At 27.9% G+C, this 20,077-nt stretch overlaps 1 protein-coding gene across 2 annotated transcripts; it reads right to left on the minus strand.

The window, feature by feature from the left end:
* Positions 1–243: 243 nt before the first annotated feature.
* On the minus strand, positions 244–19,089 carry LOC107446029 (E3 ubiquitin-protein ligase pellino). 2 transcript variants are annotated; one of them, XM_016060562.3, is made up of 9 exons: positions 18,655–19,073; positions 15,082–15,255; positions 14,462–14,591; positions 14,268–14,369; positions 12,348–12,542; positions 12,076–12,261; positions 10,038–10,136; positions 7,437–7,771; positions 244–3,174 (listed from the first exon to the last, which is right to left on the minus strand). In XM_016060562.3, the coding sequence occupies exons 1-9, from the start codon at positions 18,672–18,674 to the stop codon at positions 3,048–3,050; spliced, it is 1,368 nt and encodes a 455-aa protein (XP_015916048.1). In that variant the 5' UTR covers positions 18,675–19,073; the 3' UTR covers positions 244–3,047. The 2 variants fall into 2 exon arrangements, with proteins under 2 accessions (XP_015916048.1, XP_042903307.1); XM_043047373.2 differs by lacking the exon at positions 12,076–12,261 and having other exon boundaries at positions 2,706–3,174; positions 18,655–19,089.
* Positions 19,090–20,077: the final 988 nt, after the last annotated feature.

Consider the following 20,077-nt stretch of genomic DNA (forward strand, 5'->3'; position numbering starts at 1 on the left):
TTCTTAAAACTAAGCGCAATGCTATGCAAATTATGAATATTTCATTGTAAGAAATGAGCGCTGGTTTCACAACTCAACTTGTTAAATGGCTATCTAAAAAGCAGTTGTGAAAGCTGACTAGATGCTGTGTAAGGGTGCAACTACTAAACTTCCACTATTTTCAGAAGCAAGCAATTTTAACCAAACTATGCCTTGCCTTTTCAGTTGCAAGCAATATTACTTGGAGATATATGAAAACAAAGCTTTTGTTAATCACAATAAATTTGTTATTGGAAATGAAAACTAAAAACAGATACTGATAAAATTTGAAGAATATGATCAAAAATGTATATTAAATAAAGATATAACTAACTTAAAGTTACAATTCACTGAAGTTTTCAAATGAATAAAAGATTTCACATAACACTATAATTAAAAATATCACATGATTATTTTTAAATTGAACTTAGAACAATATATTTTTCAGGCTATTGAGAAAATTAAAGTCAATTTCACTAATAGTTTTAAACGAAAAATATGTATAATTTAGTTCCACAATAAAAGTATTGAAAACACCAATAATAAAAACTAGTATATAAAAAAATCTCAATATACCTAAAGCTCTATAGTGATTGGCATTACAAGTTCATTTTGCAAAGAATAAATATTGATAGGAGTAGAAAAAAATTGAAATATACATACTGACTAAAATACTGATTAATATGCTTAATAACAAATGATGCATAGTAAACTAAAAATTCACTTCTACAATTCATTTCAACTTAAAATGTTTTTCTTCAAATAAACAAGCATTCTTTTTTATAAATGACACGAAAGGAAATTTTGAAGAAAGATGTAATTTTATAAAAATTATAAGTTTTGATGCAGCTCACCATTTTATAATTGCAACAAAAAAATATCTCTTAACATACTATATACATTGACATCTTTTCCTTGAAAGACTAATATACACATTCCACAAAAATCTAAACTACAAAATAGTAACATTTTAAATAAGACAAATTAAGTATAATGCTTACTATCATTACGGAGAGGAGTCACTATTTAAAATATGAACATTTTAACATAATTTTTTCAAAAATATTGTTTTTCCACTGAATTATTAAAAATAGATATTGAATAAAGTGCTTGTAAAAAATAACTTTTGTCCATTGACTAAAACTAAATTTAAAGGTTTAACATATTTTAATATATGCATGGATCATGGATGAAAAACTTCAGCAACAACAGGTTACATCCATATTCAGCATGATTGAGTTTACATTTCTGTCCTTTAGAAACATGTTAAGTGATCAAATTAATTTACAAACAATTAGTATATATGTATGTTTTCCAAGCAGTGGCTCATAACTTGATACTGTGTCAAAGTTATCAAACAAACTACAATAATCAACTTGTATAGCATGTTATACGAATAACGTCAAGTTAAGGCAGATTTGTCAGGTCAAGAGTTCAACAAATACTAAAATTTCTCAGGATTTTTATTTTAAATTTAAAATTATGACAATATTTTGTTAACAATTACATAATGTAGCAATTTTTAACACTGATGCAAGTAAACATAAATACAAAAATTAGAAGTAGATAAAGATTAAAATTTCTCTTTTTCTTCAAATATCAACTTATTAGCTAGAAATAGACTTCAACTACTACAAATTTTCTGCAGCTTCAGAAAATATTTTTCCTCGTGGTAGCAAGAAGGGTTACGTATTTTTACTTTAATAAATTAGAATTTAGAAAACTTTGTTGATCACAAAACATAAGTAATTTATAATTAAGTAAAACAAAAGTAACAGATATGTAAGTTCAAATAGACAAATGTTTAAGTTCTAATAAATTTTCAAAAAAATCTGCTTTAGTTCATTAACACTGAAAAGAATAATTCTTAACCATCTCAAATAGTTGGTCTCTGAATAGATCTGAAGTAAATTTTTGGAGGTCTATTAATTCCATGCTACCGTTTCATTATTAGAATGAAAACAAGTACATATTTGGTTTATTGTCATAAAGAATTTTCCTGTATAATACACATACTCTGTAAGCTGAAAAATACTGTTGCACTCTGCTAGGGATTAAAGCCAGGGTTGAAAGGACAGACATATTTTAAATCTTTTGCATTTTAACTTTCAATGCACTGAAGTTGGAGTATTTCTGCTTATTTGATTAACTTGTGTTTAAAAAATAAAACTTGAAGTGTTTCGTAAAAAAATTACCATATCATAAGACAATACAGGTTGGAAAAAAAAACACTGGTATGTGTATATATGTATAGTTTTATACAAATAAAGTTAATCTGTAAACAAATTTAGTAAGAAAATTAATAAATGTTAAAATTTTGGTCACTAAAAATAAATAGAAGCTTTGCATAAATAATAATGGTTAAAATAATATATTACAATAAATATCTACAATCTAATAAAAGAATGCATTGTTAACAAATTTTAAAATAAAACCAAAAAAACATTGCATCTCTTTAGAAAATTTTACACAATAATGATTAAAACTTGACTACAATCCTACGGTAAAATTCATTGCCAAAATAATTCACACAAACATTTACAAATAGATTTGGAAGAATAAGCAAAATAAAAGCAATTCACACAAACACAGGAATGCATGAAAAGATACATTGCCTTAATATTTATATAAATATATCATACATATTTATAAATCTAAAAATAAAGGAACTTCAAAGATGACTGCACATCATTCAAAAATTTGCAAGTATTTTGAAAATAATAAGAGCAAATCATCTTGCAATTTATATTCAAAAGCAATTACATAAAGCTTCACATAAATATTGGCTCTCATAATAAAGTAATGAGCTCAATGACGATGATTGTTACTGGCATGATGCAAGTGTACAACTGTTCATTTAATACAAAATAAAATTTTTCTTTAAGTGGTCCTGTAGCATGGATTAAGTCCACTTAGCTTGAAATTCTTTATGGTCACCTTAGTCAGGTACATTTATTAGTTCCTCTTGCTTTTTTCTGGCAGAGAGCATCACAGAAATAAAATGCAATCATTTGCTTGGGAAATTTACTTCAATCAACATGGTCTTGAAATATAAGTCTCGCATAACCAGGACTTCCCGAGAGAGGGGTTGCACAGAAAGGACAAGCAGCGTGAAATCCATTGGTACCATGCGGAATGGGAACTGATGCCCAATACCTAAAAAATATTAAACAACTATAATCTGACTTTTGATTACCAGATTATAGGAGATAGCTGCAATTTAAAAAATATGGTCCCAACAGTGAGGTCAAGAGAGTGGTTAAAAGTTTGGGTCCCTCAATGCTAATTTTGCTTTTTATATATTCTGCTGATTTTGGGAATTTTCTAAGCAAATTAAAACATTTTTACTCACAATTATAAATCTAACTTATCAAAAAATAATTCAATAGTTTATTATTGGACTTTTAAAGAGGGTAAAAAAAAATATTTTAATTGCAAGGTATACTAATTTTTACATTATTTTAAACTATAATTTCAAATGACAAAATACAAAATTGGTTGAATAGTTTAAGTCATATGATGTGAAAAAAGCCATATTTTTAAAGTTTTATTTATCAAGAACTAAATTCCAACAAAATGCATTCAAATTTTGCTATTTAAAATTACAGTTTAAAATGATGCAAAATTAAAAAATTTTACTCTTTTTTAATAAAATAATTAAAAATTATCTTTAACATGGAATTATCTCTGGATAAATGAATTTTACAATTATGAGCAAAAAGTTAGATTTTTTTTAAAAACTTCTCGATATGCAGTAAGTAAAATTAACATTAAAGCACCTAAACTTTTGACAGCTCTTCAGATATAACGATTAATACTATATTTTTCAGATTGCAGCACCCCCTCCCCCATATTTTGATGGTCAAAAATCTAAATTAATTAAAAAAAAGGATAATTATTCAGAAGAACACTATTTTTATGTTTGGTGCTTTTTCTTCACACTGATGGAAACTTATTTCAGACATAAGAAAGGGAAAAGAAAAAAGCCTGTAAAATACCAATCAGCTTAAATCAAGATATAAAAAATAAAAAAGAATGTAAAACTATTTTGAACAAAAAGAAAACTTTTAACTATTTAACATTTATTTGATTCTTTTTTAAATTATTATGTACATTGACGGCTCAAGAAAGTATTGAGCTTTATAAATAAATCATGAGCAAAAAGAAGAAAATAATAAAAGTAAAACAAAATAATGATGAAACATTAAACAAAAAAGACAATTAACATAATATTTTCTTTCAATATTTTCCCTTTCCTTATGTTTAGAAAGTAGAAATTCCACTAAAAGTTGGGAGAATCTCCTGAGTGTTATTTGTACAAAAATAAGGCACATGATAAAAGTTATTCTTTGATTAACACCAATAAATGTAAATAGTTTCATACTTTATTTTAACTACATTTCCTCTCTGATATGATTACATTCCCTACCATTTATTGTTCATCTTTTTATAGTTATTTTAACTCATTATTGGGATAGCATCTATATTTAAAATGTGTAATATTTCTATAACTGTTCCTTTACACCCAAAACTAAATAGTCCTAACAGAAAAGGCACGAAAAATATAGGACATTTTAAAAACTAAGTTGCAAGTAACAGATTTTGAACAAAAATGAATATATGGAAGCTATGAGATTTTTCACACCAGATTTATTATAGTTTAGAAAGTTTCAAGAAAATACATTGTGTTTATATAAATATCAGGTGTGGTTAATTTTATTTAAAATGTGACTTCATCATTTTTTGAATTTTTCTTTCTGAATTTCTGTTTTGTTTTTTTTAAAGAAAAAATGACTGTGATGGGGACTTAATGAGGATTGGAACATGGCAGCTTAACTAAAATGTGAAACTTTTATAACAAGTAATTGAAATAGACGTTAGAATTATTTAACTTCAATCTCAATAACAGATTACTGCAAGGTATCCGCTAAATCTACGAGTTTTTAAACCCTTGCCATCTACCAAACACTTTCCATGATTTACACTGGTTAATACATTATTAGGCATTACAATCGAAAAAAGAGAGAGATCAAAATGAGCGAACTTCTTTCCCAAAAACTATTTTGTCTTATCTGCACTTTATTTTAATAAGCCAATTTAAACAAAAGCAATAAAAAAAGACTGAACCATTAAACTGGAAAAAAAAATAATAACTCAGCAATTAACAGTAACAAACATAAAAATTAAAACATAGATTTAATACAATTTTATAATATCTTTTAAGAACATTTACAAAGCTAATTTTTTTTATCTAACAAAAGTCAAATATGCTATTTTCAAAAGGTTAATTCTAAGGCCTATGTTGATTTAATTTCAAAGAAACAAAAGCATCAACATCATTCCATGTACTATCAAATTACTATAAATATATTTAAAAAGTGGAAATAAATTTTTTTTTCTAACATTAAAATAAAATATTAATTCTTGAAACTGAAATCATTTTGAAAATTAGGTATTACTAAAATTTTTAATATTTATCAGGTTCAAAGAATTTTGGTTTAGTTAATTTTTTATTTGAATACAACAAATATAATTTTAATATAAATTATGTATAAAATAAAATATATCAACTATATGATAATTAAACTATATTGTATTAAGAACAAGAACACTCTCTCTTACAACTAAACACAAAAACTTTAAACCAACTTATCTTTATTTTGAGTTCTTTCTTTTTAAACACTTTGTTTATGTTATAAAAAATTTCTAAATATTTGATATAAATACGAAATTTTTAAAAATATGTACCATAAAAGAGTGACGCTTATATCAAATAGAGAATAAATAGGAAAATAATGTTAAATAAAAATATTTTAAGTCTTATTTTGATTATATCAAATAAAATCAAAATAAAATACAAATTTTAAAAAATAAATTTCTAATCTCAAATAGAAAAAATTTGTATTTACTTAAAAAGTTTTAAAAACAAAACCAGCACTGTCAAAAATTAGTCTAACAAAAATTTTATTGTTTTAAATATTTTACGTTCACATTCTGAATATAATAAATTATTTATGTAAATAATCGCGATGTGCAATTTTATAATTACATGAATACAAATCACAAGTATTTTTAAATCACATCACAATATGCGATATTTTAATTTGGGCAAATACAAAGTGCGATATCTGATTTTAAAATCGCATGGGTATAAATCACGTCGTGACATTTATAAATATTGTGATTGAAAATATCAATCTGTGATTTTTATATCATGTCAATACAAATCATGATTTGAGATTTTCTTAAAATCGCACGTATATGGATTAGGCCGTGTGACTTTAAAGTCACATGGATACAAATCGCGATGTGTGTTTTTTAGATGCCACAAGTAGCACTATGATTTTTAAAATGCACTAATACAGATTACGATGCATAATTTTTAAAATGGCACAAATGTGGTTCACAAGTAGTAAAATTTAGATCTCACAAATATTGACCAAGTCCTAGGATTTTTTTTTTATCTCGCATGAATGTGGATCAAGATATGTGATTTTTAAATCATCTAAATACAAATAGTGATGTTAAGATTTTAAATCGCACATATACGGATCACACTGTGCAAGCTCTAAATCACACTTAAACGGATTATGATGACTAATTTTTAAATTACACTAATACAAATTGCGATGTATAAATTTTTTCAGGGATCTGTCCAGACATTTAGTGAAAGGTCCGTTTTTGTAAAATTGTGAAAAAATTACTCATAATTTTTGAATATAAAATAAACGTTAAATCACATTCTTTCAACCAGGGTCCGCTTTTGTGAATTTGTGCAAATAGGGTCCGTTATTGCAAAAAAAAAAATTTTTCAAGGAGTTTTTAAATTGTAAAGACATACAAGATTATGTTCAACACTTTAAAATTATATTTAAAAAAATCAAATTTTAAAAAATAAGCAGCAATTGCAGCTACTAAATTAGAGATGCAACATACAAATATTTGGTATTTAGCCTAATACTGCTAAACGCAGAATATTCATTTCGGACGAATAAAGGAAGAAGCGTCTGCGGAAGACAAAATTTAGTTCGTTTGCATCTGTCTTTCTCCCCACCCCCTTCCTGGGAAGGGTTTATTCGATTAATAAAACAATAATGAAGATAAACAAATTTGTGAAGGGTCCGATTAAAAGAAAAATCATTTTGTGAAGGGTCCGTTTTTAAGTTAAAATATTTTGTGAAGGGTCCGTTTTTAAGTTAAAATATTTTGTGAAGGGTCCGTTTTTATGAAAAGATATTTTGTGAAGGTATTGATATTTCCCCCTGTTTTTAAACTACTCATATCCAGATCGTGATGAGGGATCGGACTAATGCAGATCACAATGGTGATTTTTTAATTATGTAAATACAAATTGCGATGTGCGAATCGCACAAATACGGAATATGAACTGAGAGTTTCCATGAAATTTTATAACTCACTTAACAGTTTTTTCAGTCGCCATATGGCCGCATGGATTAAAGGCAAAGTTTGGTGGCCCACAATCAACATAAAATGATGGCTCTATTCCCATAGTTAGTTTTACCACAGGACCAATAAGCAGGCACATCGGGCATTGACGAGAATTAGGAGAATCTTTATCTTGACGCCAATCATGCAAACCTTGAACGTGCCCACATATAAGATAAACATACGGCTGTTTATCACTGGATGTTAAAGTTGATTTTCGTGGAATGACAAGAGTATTCAAACCAACAGGACATTGTGGACGCCCAGCATTAAGTTCATCGACTTTTTCCTCCAATAAGTGTTTTGTCTGTAAAACAAATAAAGCATACAATATGTTTAGTCACAAATATTACTAAGTAGGGAATCAAAAAATATAAAATCAGCACTGGCTAATCACAGGGTGCATAGCCAAATTTTTCAACAAAAAATAAGCACCTTTAGGAAACTTAAAAAATATTTTTACGCACTTTTTAAAAATAAAATCTTAATAAGGATATGCACACTAAAAAGAAATTTTCCTTCCTATTGCAGAAAGTTCTTTATAGATGTATATAGGGTAGTGTGTGTATATATATATAACGTCGTTGCCGAGTGGAAGGATTAAAACAGGATTTAGGCCGGGAAGGAGGGTACAAAATTTATTTATTAATTATTAGACAGAGCAGTCATGAGAAAGTGTAAAAGTGAACACGAAAAGTTGCGCTCCTCGGTTATATGTTAGGGAAAATCTTGCAAAGTAAAATCCGTAAAATGTCTTAATTTAGGGAAATCTTAGTAGTTGCTATTGGTTTATGAAATAGATCGAGCATTTCCCACACAGAGCAAACGGAAAAATGTCCTGCTTTTAATTAAATGCATACTTGTGCCAAAAATAGATTTAAGGACAGGATGTGGCTTCTAAAAGTGTGAGAAAGTATTTCGATTAGAATAATTAATTAGGATAACATAAAAAGATTAATAGAAGCTTTTTATGTTACATATATATATATAAACTACCCTACATTGATGGAAGAGGCACTAAGTTTTTGACACTTTTTAAATTTTTCAAGAAATACTTAAAGGATTATTTTGTAATTTTAGGGATGTTTATTTCATGCGACTAGCAATAAAATTTTAAACTTTCAGAGGTTTGGTTCACAAATTTTATTTTGTTTCATAAGTCATAATTTAATAACAAATGATAATAGCCTTACAATCGTCCAGAAACTAAACTTTGATTGCATAGAGAAAGAAAACATTCGTTTTTTCTTTTTTTTTTTAATACCTGTAAGTAAAATATTGTCTTAGAATTTTATTATTGTTTTCAAACCAATAAATCTTAAGTCATTTTCAATTTTAAAAATTATTAAAACAAAGCCTGCAGTTATTTTTACTTTAAATCAATCCATTTTTATTATTATAATTAAAAAGTTAAGCAATGCTATTAATGTTATAAAAGCATTTTCTTAGAATTGACATTTTCTTTTGTTTTAGTTCATTTCTTTTATTAATTTTTTTNAAGCCTGCGCTTAATTTTACTTTAAATCATCGGTCTTAAGTCAATCCATTTTTATTATTATAATTAAAAAGTTAAGCAATGCTATTAATGTTATAAAAGCATTTTTTTAGAATTGACATTTTCTTTTGTTTTAGTTCATTTCTTTTATTAATTTTTTTTTGTTGATTGATTAAAGATTTCTGATTGTGTAGCTTTGATTGAAAAAAAATATTAACGTATGTTATGTCGCAATGTCTAACATTGTCTTATATCGCCCAGTCCTAATGTTTATGTATTGCTATGTTTGAGAGAAAATAAAGATTACGTCTTCTCTTGTCTTTATTTCTTATCCCCAAGCTTACAATTTCCTAAGAAATCCCCACAAATCATTTAAACTAAAGGTGTTGTAGTGTTCAGAATTTTAATACAAAGCAAAAAGTAAGGCTTTGGGAGGTTGAAGTAGATTTTTTCTTTCTTTTTGCCAGATGTACTTGAAATGTTCTTACTATGCAGATAAACTTTAAGACTGTCAAAAAGAACCTTTATCTACAGAGATCTCCGAAATTAAACGACTTGGCAAAAAATTTAATGCTGAATAGTTATATACAATTAAAAAAGGATTTTTCCAAGAAATATCAATTTCTGAAAAGTTCATCTTTAAAACTTTTTTCAACTAAGTCTTTCAATTATGATTTCATATCATTGATGATACAATGTTTATGCTAGATTGCAAACTATGACATTAATAATATTTTTTTACTTATTATCACAAATACAGAGTTTATTTCTCAGTTCGTTGCAATTATGGAACTAGATTTTGTATTAAATTTATTCAGCCTATGTCCTAAATACATTTTTAAAAAAATTCTCTTTTTATTATTATTAATGTCTAGGTTTAACATAATTTAAAAATCAAACATTCATTGCAAATGGAGATTTTAATAATTTATACATACTTATAAAAAATAAATATTGAAATCTTTTAAACTTTTATTTCTTTTCTTTTGTTTATTTTGCAAAAATATCCATTGTTAACAAAAACCACAGTACACAAAAGTTAAAAAGGAATTAATAGCTAATAGCAAGTTGCACTTACAGGGGATTTGGTAAGCCCTTCAGCAGATCTCCACAACAAAGTTGCCCCACAAAGATCAATTAAAGTTCCATCTTGAAGAATATTTGTATCATCATCTATCTAAAGTAATTTTAATAAAAACAATTAAAAGTTAGTCAGGCTAAATGCTACTATTATTAATTTTAGAACAGAATAGATTGAAATGTGACTAAAGGTAAAAAGAAAAATGTTATAGAAAAGGGCATCAATGTATTAGTGGAAGAAATGACCATATCTATAGGATTTTTGAGGAAATAATATAAAATGAAAAAAAGAAGAAACAGATAAGATAAGAATAATTATTTACAGATAAAACCGCTAAGATAAACCTTAGTAAAATTCTTTATACTAACTACCAGAATGCTTTCAGCATTAACACTAAAAAAAAAATGTTCCAAAATGAAAATCTAATTAATAGTTATAGTTCGTTTCTTCAAGAATAGCTTCATCATTAGCACAGAATATGTCCGATCACACGAACAAGATTCAGGGGAAATTCAGGAAGCCCTTGGAAAATATTTGGCCCAATAAAAAAAAAAAGGCTGCTAAAAAGTTCTTTATTGTAAAAAAAGGTCAATTTACAGAATTTTTTGATTCCGTTTAACAATTCCAATTTACAGATCTATTTTATGACATTGCTACTGATTTACACGTGGTTTTTAAAATACCAATGTATTTATTAAGAAACGAGAAATTCGAACTCTGCATTTGAATTGTCAGCTTTTGCCTCATGTACTGGAATTGTGCAGATACTACATTCAGATCCAGGAAACGAGATGGCCACTCAAGGGATATAACTTCATTTGCATTCATCAAGGATTTAGTTGAACACCAAGTATAGACTGCTGCATTATCCTGTTGGAATGTCCAGTCTCCAGATGTTAGTAAAGGAGCAACACGCAATTAAAAATATTTCCCAATATATAATGATACATAACTGAATTAATTTTAGTTTGTATAAATATAATTGGAGTTGTACCGTCTGATGCAAAAGCGGTCCAAATCATAATTTACCCCCACCAAATTGACGTTCAGAAAATAAGTGTGGTTCATTTCTTAACTCGCGCAAAAAGTAGCGACAATTACCTGGTCTATCCAAATTAAACTTCTTTTCGTCAGAAAAGACACTCCAATTCGTACCTTTCTTAAAATGTTTCTTTGCAAATGCTAAATGAGTGTCTTTGTGCAATTTAGTAAGCGGAGATTTTCCTTTAATATTTTCAAATTGAATGTTCAAATTGAATTGAAATATTTATTAAATAATTTCTAACCATGCAGCTGCTGCATGGTAACTACATTTCCTTTTTAATTTGAACAGAAGACATCTATCATGACAAGCAAAGCCTCCAGATTTGTCTTTCTTGCCTTGATGATTTTTTTTTTTTTACCTTCCAATACGTTGTTTACTGCCAGAGGTTTCAAAATTTCTGAGGCGACTATTTATTGCATCCTTGGACTTTCCTATTTTACTTGGAATTTGAGAGCCATATCAGCCTATTTCTTTAAAAGCTAAAATTCTACCCTGCCCTTGAGTTCCCTTTAGCACTATATTACGCGGGCAAACTACTAAAAACTTTTATTCAACTCAGATTTGCTTGTACTGGAGCAAACTGCTTTCTCACCTGCTTTATGCCTGAAAATTACGTAATTAGTATAGACTTTATATTTTTTTCCCATGATAATGCCAATTTTGGTCGATTTTCCAGTAGTTATCAAATGAACTACACGGTTTGTAAAGTCTTGATGTCTTAATACTATATTATTTTGTTCGGCAAACTTCACTGGTTACTTAAAGGAAAATTCAAGTTACTTTTCAGCTAAAAAATAGGGACACATTACATTTCTTCTTGAAAAATAAATAAACATAAGTTTTTGGTGGTTTCAATCTAGCCTTTAGAAAATTAAATCTTAGAAAAATTATTATTATTATTTTAATCATTAGATTAAATTCAAGTTTTCAGGTTAAGATAAATTAATGAGATCCAATTCACACCCTGTTTGCAATTGAAATAGTTTATACCTTCATGCCCTTTTGTGGAGCTGATCTGCTTTCCCGAAGTGCATAGACACCACCACCTACGGACACTTCTCTCCATATGCCAGGCTCTGAGCCACCGCAAAATGTGCCTCTAGGATGCATAATAAGGATACCATTTGTTGTTAAACCATCTATTTCACCATTTTGTTGCCATTTTGTGGCTTTTTCCTAAATACATGGCAATTGAAAATTTCACATTACTAAAACTCACTAACTAAGAAAAAAATTACTAATGCTATTAATTCTATACTTACTCCCAGAAAAATATTTCTAGATGAATCAAATCCAGCAGCATATACACGAGCTGTATATGTTGGACTCCTGTGGATAAGGATTCGGCAAGCAAACCGGGAAATTGTACTTTGGCTTACTTTCCCTTCTCCTGTTTTATCACCAGGTACAGTGTCCATCACAACGAAGTCAATAGGGCTCTCAGAAGATCTTCCAATCTTAGATACAATTTTTTTAGTTAGATTAATTAGAAATACTTCTTTATCTTTTGTAGTCAACAAACATATGAAAGAAATTACTAGTCCCTTTACAATGCATATTTTAAAATACAACGGTGACACTTGTGCGACCCAATTAAATGGAGTCGCAGCCCACAAGATGGCAGATAATTGGAAGACCCTGATTCAAGATGAGCCAATCATAGGCTACTTGTAGGAACCTTGGGATGTCAAGAAAAGTGGAGTCCACTCTGTGTGGAAACCATTCATAGAGAAAGATACAATTGCCTGCCAACTGAATGACAAAATAAGAAAATGATTCTGAAAAAGGGTGGGGTAGATTTTTTTGTTTTGTTCCAACACTGATTTAACAATAATTTGTTCTTCTGAAGAAAAGGAAATGATAAAGGTGTTCCTTTATTCTCTATAACTCCCTTTCATTTGAAACAAGTTTTGAACATTCATCAGTTTAGTTTTTCTTATTTCTTTTTTAGTGAATAAAATTTTAAATTCAAATGATCTTTTAAAATTGCATGTTCATTGAAAAAGTATGTTCTAAATAAACAAAAAAAAAATCTGTATTATCAGATCAAAATGCAAAAAATCAGGACAAATAAGGAAAGAATATTTTTATTAGGTACATATCAGGACAACTATGAAACCCGAAATTATAAATCAGGTCGATTTGAATAGAAAAATATTATTTGAAAAACACTTGAAGTAATGAGATGTAAATCATGTGAGTATTAACTGTAAATTGTGACACCTATTATGTAAATGTTGTTAATATGAACTTTGCTATGAGACTGACAATTTGAAAAAAATAAAAGAGTGAAGGACTAAATTTTGCCTATTAGTGTTAAAATTATATGACAAGTTAACAGAAATTATAAAAACAAAATCTTCGATATTACTAAAATTAAAACAGCAAACATCTTCCAAATGGATTGAAGGTATTGGTAAAATTGCACTGTTGTAGATTAAAAAAAAAGGTTAAAATGTTCACCAAAGAGCATATAAAATATTTTGTTTTGGAATTGTAACAATCTTGCCAATGACTGAAATAACAATAAATAAACTCGTAATGGCAAATTTTGACTGTAACACATCTGCTGCTGCCCTCACACCAGTACATGATAGTGACGTGCTGGTGTGAGGTCAGCAGCAAACATGCTAATGAAAGCAAAATACTGTATATCCCTTTTAAAAGAGATAAATTCAGAGAGATTTTTGTTAATATGTATCTCATTCTTTATAACACATCAATATCTCGCAATCAACATCCGATGATGATGTCCCACTCTATTAGTTGACCCTCTAATTTTCATAAAATTTTCAGGATTAGAAAAGTATTCTAATACAATATATATGTGTGTGTAACATAATTATAGATATATGTATACATAGATATATGTAACATAATTATAATTTCTAAATTGCTATCAATGTCAATAAACTAGTCAAGCCTAGTACAAACAAAATCAATAAGATTTTACAGTTCCCTATGCTCATGGTAGTAAGCAATTAGTGGTTCATGTTAGAGAGATTAATGGATGTAACTGAGGTTAGAACCTATTAATCCTTACTTTATACTATTACTTTATTATTATACTTTATACTTATACTCTACATGCGCTACTCTTCTCTTTACTTATAAGTATTTATATGTCACCTTGTTCTGGTATTATCTATTAGAAGTTAGACATTATAAATGAAATATGTTACCTGAAACATATCTGTTTCATCATCTGGCATATATTCAACAATAACAGCTTGATTTCGACTTAGTGTGTACGATATAGAATGTTGTTTGCTGTCTAAAATTGCCTAAGAACAATACATTATAAAAAGATTTAAAAATTTAAAATTCAAACTTAAGCATTTTAAAATAAGTATCTAAGAAATAAATGATAAAATACCTTTGATGATTGAGGAGTTTTGACAACATAATGTTGCGATTTCTTAACTCCGTTAGAAACTGGACGTTTACAAAGAACAAATTTGCTTCGTCGCCTTCCTTTCTCCCCTTGAGGCAGCGTGCCATTATACCTATCAAAAACATCATTCCACGCATGTAATATTTATTACAGAAAAGTAAAAATGTAGATATATACACATATTATTCAAAAAATTCAATAATTTTAAAATTCCTGTAAAACCAACAAAAAGTGTAAAATAAACTATAATTTGTAAATAAATTGTTGGGAACATATATTTACAAAAAAATTAAATACAGCTAATTATTAGCTAATTTTGTGACTTTTATTTAATGTCAAGGCTATTTTAATCCCGTGATGTGATTCTATCTATCAGTTCACTATCTGCTTCCGATGTTTTTCATCATCGCTCAGTCATCTAATGAATGACTCAACCATCTATGTAACAGGCATTGTGAAAAATACCTGTTTTGGAAGAAATTGGAACAGCCAGGGTTGATCAATATAAGATAGTAACTTCCATCTCTATTCCTCAATTAAAAATTTTTTTTTAAAAAAAAAGCATAATTTGTAATCTAAATGGAAATATAAATATTACATACCCTAAAATAACTAGTTCGCCATAAGTTAACAAAGGATCTCGCTTTAAGAGATGACAATCATTACGGCTGTGATCAGGATCATGATGTGGAGTTGATGGGCCAGAGCTGCCACTAGATTTATCTAGAGATGAGCTTCCATGAATCTTTGGTTGATTAGGACTGGTATTTTCAGCCCTGAAAAAAGATAAATCAAACATGTAAACAAAATACTTTAAAAAAAATTCGTTAATAGAAAAAATAAAAGACAAAAGTAATTGTAAATAAACAATATTAACAAAAAATACAATTAATAATCTGTTAACAAAATCTTCATAGAATTTTTCTTCCAATGTGGACCCTTTAAAAAACAGTTTAAAATTAAAACGGACAAAATATTTAATCACGCATACGGACGGTATGTTTCTGATTTTAATTAATCATAGGCTAAAGAAACATTCTGAATTGTTCCTTTTCCGTTGATTTTATTTAAGTCCTATTTTACTTAGCTCATAACTATTCATGTCTTTTAATGAGATCTTTTGAATTGGTCTCCTTTTTTCCTACCTTATATTGCAATGGCAAGGGTCTGTTAAGAAGAAATTTGAGTTCGCTAACGGACTCTTCATAAAATATATACCCTTCACAAAGTAATTTTTCTTTTAATCGGATCCTTCACAAATTTGTTCTTTTTCATTATTGTTGATAATAGAATAAACACTTCCCAGGGGCAGGGTTGCCACAGTAAAAAATGAACAAAAATAGTTGCTTTCAGTAGCCTCAAGCATGAAAATAGTTGCCTAAAACTATAAAAATAGTTGCCTGAACAGGAGCAAAAATTTATCAAAAATAGTAGCCAAATAATTAAAATTAATTGTAGCTTAATTGTCAAATACTATGATAAGGACTGGTTGATGTCAGAAATTTTAAATCGTGATAAATCGTCCGTTAGACATCGCGATTTAGCATATGTTCAGAAATTACCTATGGGAAATCAATCAAAAATAAATAAAAAGGAATAAATCTATTACAAAAGAAAATATTAATTCTAAACATATTCTACTATAATATCAATATCATTGCTTAACTTTTCAATTAAAATAATAAAGAATAAATGTAAAAATATTTTTACTTATTTATTATTATTTTCGTTTTTGAAAATAAAATTGACTAAAGATTTATTTCTTTAAAAATGACACTGACTATCTAACAGATTATAAGACAAACAAGTATTGAAAGAATTTTAATAAAATTTAAAAAAGAAAAATCTTTAAGTACTAATGTTAAATTATTAAAAAGCGTCCAAACATTACTAAACTCTTTATTTAATTTTTTAAAAAAATTTTGTTTTTTAACTTATAGCCAAATTTTTTTAAAACTTTATTTTCAGTTTCTCAAAAATAAAAGCAAATTAAACAAAGGTAAGCTTTATTTTAATTTTTTTATAAATAAAAACAACTGAACATTTATTGGTTTAAAAATAATCAAATTATTATACTTACCTACATTAAATAAATTTGAAAAAAAACTAACTTTTTATAACAAAATTAAGTACAAAATACCCCTATTAAATTGTATCGCTTAAAATGAAAAATAATAATTGAAAAAAACCAATGAAGAAACTTTTTTAATTTATATTTTCTTTTCATTGATCTATAGAGTTCAGAACGAAAGTTTAAGATAACAGCGATTGTGCAGCAATCACAAAGTAACAGTAGGTCTACGAAAAATGAGTATGAGTATAAAAATAACTTCGCTAAGAGTAAAAAAGTCTCCCAATAGTCGCCTATTCCTGAAAATAGTTGCTTTTTTTAGCCTTTTCAGGCAAAAAAAGTCGCCATAGGCCGAAAATAGTATCAAATAGTCGCATTTTAGTAGCCTGTGGCAACCCTGCAGGGGGGAAAAATGATGAATGTAAACAAATTAAGTTTGGTCCTCAGCAGACGCTTCTTCCATTATTCATCCAAAATTAATATTCTGTGATCAGCAGTATAGGCTAAATACTAAATATTTGTATGTTGTTAATAAATACTAAATATTTGTATCTCTAATTTAGAAGCAGCAATTGCTGACTATTTTTGAAAATCTAATTTTTTTCATTTTAATTTTACAGTGTTGAGCATAATCTTACATCTATTCACAATTTAAAAACTCCCTGAAAAAGATTTTTTCAATAACAGGACGCTATGGATGGCGTTTTTAATATAAAACTTATATTATAAATAAAAACAATAACAATTTCGAGCTCAATACCTGCTCTAGTTCCGGTTAGAAAGTTTGCAACTGCTTACTACAGCTTATTCTGCAAGGCGATATTTTCCAACGGATAATTCTTTTTTCAATAAAAGAAGTAAATTAGATAATTTCTGAGCTCAAATCTGCTGTATTTCGTAAGATATTTATGTTATTAAGTAATTCTGGTGAGTTTGAAGTGAAAATTTGCTTCAGTTATTTATAGACATATTGTTAAAAAAGGTGACATGTTTGCTAGACTTTGTATAACTCACTTTTTTAGCAGTCCTGATGTGGCCTCTTTCCATTTGTTTATTACTGTTTGTTCTTGTTGCAAGCTGTGCACCATCTTACGTTGGTGTAACAATCATTAGCATTGTAAACAAGAGTAATAAAATACCACGTTTGCAAGAATCTCAAAGCACAATGATCAAGTTGTGAGCCAAATGGCTTTAAAATACACCGGAAGTATAGGCAGTATGGAGCTTACAGCATTCCCTAGTGTAGAAAACACCATCCATTTGCACAAATTCATAAAAGCAGGACCCTGGTTGAAAGAATGTGACTTAACCTTCATTTTATATTCACAAATTACGAGTAATTTTTTCCCAATTTTACAAAAACAGGACCTTTCACAAAATATCTGGACAGACCCCTGAGTGGGCTTCCGTAGAAATACTAGATATTTTTTTTCACATATCACCAGAGGTTTTCTTTTTTTAATTGTTGCATAGTAAGCATTATTAAAGCAATGTTTCAAAATGAAAACAAATGAAATGGAATTTTAAAATACAAACACCCACATCTGCTTTTGCAGTTTATTTTAGATTATTTCCTGATTCAAGTTTACATTGTGTACATATATATTTTAGTCTAGCTTCAAAAGAAAATAGATAAAAAAAGAAAGCATATCTGAGCGATTTTTATTGATAAAAGGCACCTATCTTCTGAGTTAATCACTAAGTAGGGTTGAAAAAAGATACTTTTTTTCTTGCAATAGACCGTACTAACTTTGTTTTTAAACTACAATTATAAGCAACAACTGTTTTTAGTTTCCAAGCATCATTGGATCACTAGAATTCCCTCATTTCAATATTTGTTTATTTAAAAAACAGAGATTATTTAACTAACGATTGTATGCGCATACAAGAGGAGATAACGATTCCGCTCTTTTTACAACATTCCTTTAATTAAATATCAAATGTCGAAATTCTTAATGTTAATAGTATAATACTTTAATATCAATCTTAGTAATTCACATACATAGGCCAGGAAGTAATACGTCGAAGGTACATATCACCATTAGAAAGGGCCGTTCTAACATTACTGTAAAACATCGAATTATAATTATATGAAAATACTTACTGTTTTTCGTTATCAGGCATCCTCGGATCACATTGAATTCATTCAATTCAATATTTGTTCATTTAAGAAACAGAAGTTACTTAACAAAAGATTGCATGCGTAGATATACAATCAAAGATACCAATTCCGCTCAATTAACAACAGTCCTTTTATTAAGAAATAAATGCTGAGAATTCCATTACAGCATTATTTACATGTCTCAACCTTTCAAACTTAAAAATTATAGTAACTCTTAGTAAAAGATAGGGAGCAAAAAATAACATTTACAAATCATTTAGTTAAATTATTTTAAAACTACAATTATATTTCTCTTTAATAAAAATCATTCAAAAATTACACAATAGTTACAAAAAATTCATAAGCAAAGATTTCTAAAGAAATTGCAGTGATAACCACCCATCTTCAAAACACAAATAAATAAATATTTGGGGCTCTGCTGTTGAATGGATGACCGTGTTAAGCTGAGCGCAGATGGCGCTGAAGTCGAACTTCGCTGTGAGACTTCCGGGTTACTATTTCCAACTAATTTTTACACCCAAGCTTAAAAAAAAGCATCATCCAATTTTATTATACTTGGTTTAGGGGTTCATAGAGTGTTTAGGTTCTATTTGGAAGAATTTTTTTTTAACAAATTGTTCAATTTCTTAACATTTATAACGAGATATTTTCTGTCGAATCCTTTTTTCTTTTTTTTAAAGTTAAATTTGTGTATGTATTCGATTATTTATATTGATTTATGAGTATTTGCCATATTTATAGAACTCTGAACTAGAGAAAATATAATTATAGAACTCTGGAAAAAATATCATCATTTTCCCCCTTATATATTAGCAAGAGAACTTAAATTAATCAAAATTAAAAGACCAAAGGCTTTAATGTATCCGGTGATTTAATTCTTTATTCTACTTGGGATTGAACTTAAATTGATCTTTTAGTTCTGTTACTATTGCAACATGCACAACTTTTTAAATGGCTATGAAATTTTCGATTAAATTATTTAGTACTAAGGCGTAATGCTTGTCCCAGATGTCTCACTTTTGTCATTACTTTAGTAGCATATTTTGAAGTTTTAAATATCTTACTAAAAAGTAAATAATGTTAAATAATTGTAAAACTGTTAAAGGATAATTTTAAATATTTATAAAATGCATCGTATTATTTTAATATAAAATTACTTTATAATAAAAGAACATAGCTTTAACGAAATGTTTAAGCGCATAGCATTTCAAAGCACTACCAAGAAAGGATTATTCAAACAGAATAACAGGAAATTTACAGAAGAAACAAGGAATATACAGATGATATATATTTTTTGAATTATGCTCTTGAGCACTAAATAAATCTGAATCTTAAGAAACCAAAGTGATTTCCTGACCAGTAAGAATAAGCAGAAAATGAAACGTTCTGAGACCATTACGTTATA

This window comes from Parasteatoda tepidariorum, chromosome X2 (genome assembly GCF_043381705.1).
Source record: "Parasteatoda tepidariorum isolate YZ-2023 chromosome X2, CAS_Ptep_4.0, whole genome shotgun sequence".
In the NCBI taxonomy this organism is placed as follows: Eukaryota; Metazoa; Arthropoda; class Arachnida; order Araneae; family Theridiidae; genus Parasteatoda; species Parasteatoda tepidariorum.

Excerpts from the sequence above, each read along its gene's own strand:
- LOC107446029 (XM_016060562.3), bottom strand. The coding sequence starts at position 18,674 with ATGCCTGATAACGAAAAACA. Across the intron at positions 14,592-15,081 it reads GGCGAACTAGTTATTTTAGG|GTATAATGGCACGCTGCCTC; the intron begins GTATGTAATATT and ends TGTTTTTGATAG. Across the intron at positions 12,262-12,347 it reads CTAGAAATATTTTTCTGGGA|GAAAAAGCCACAAAATGGCA; the intron begins GTAAGTATAGAA and ends CCATGTATTTAG.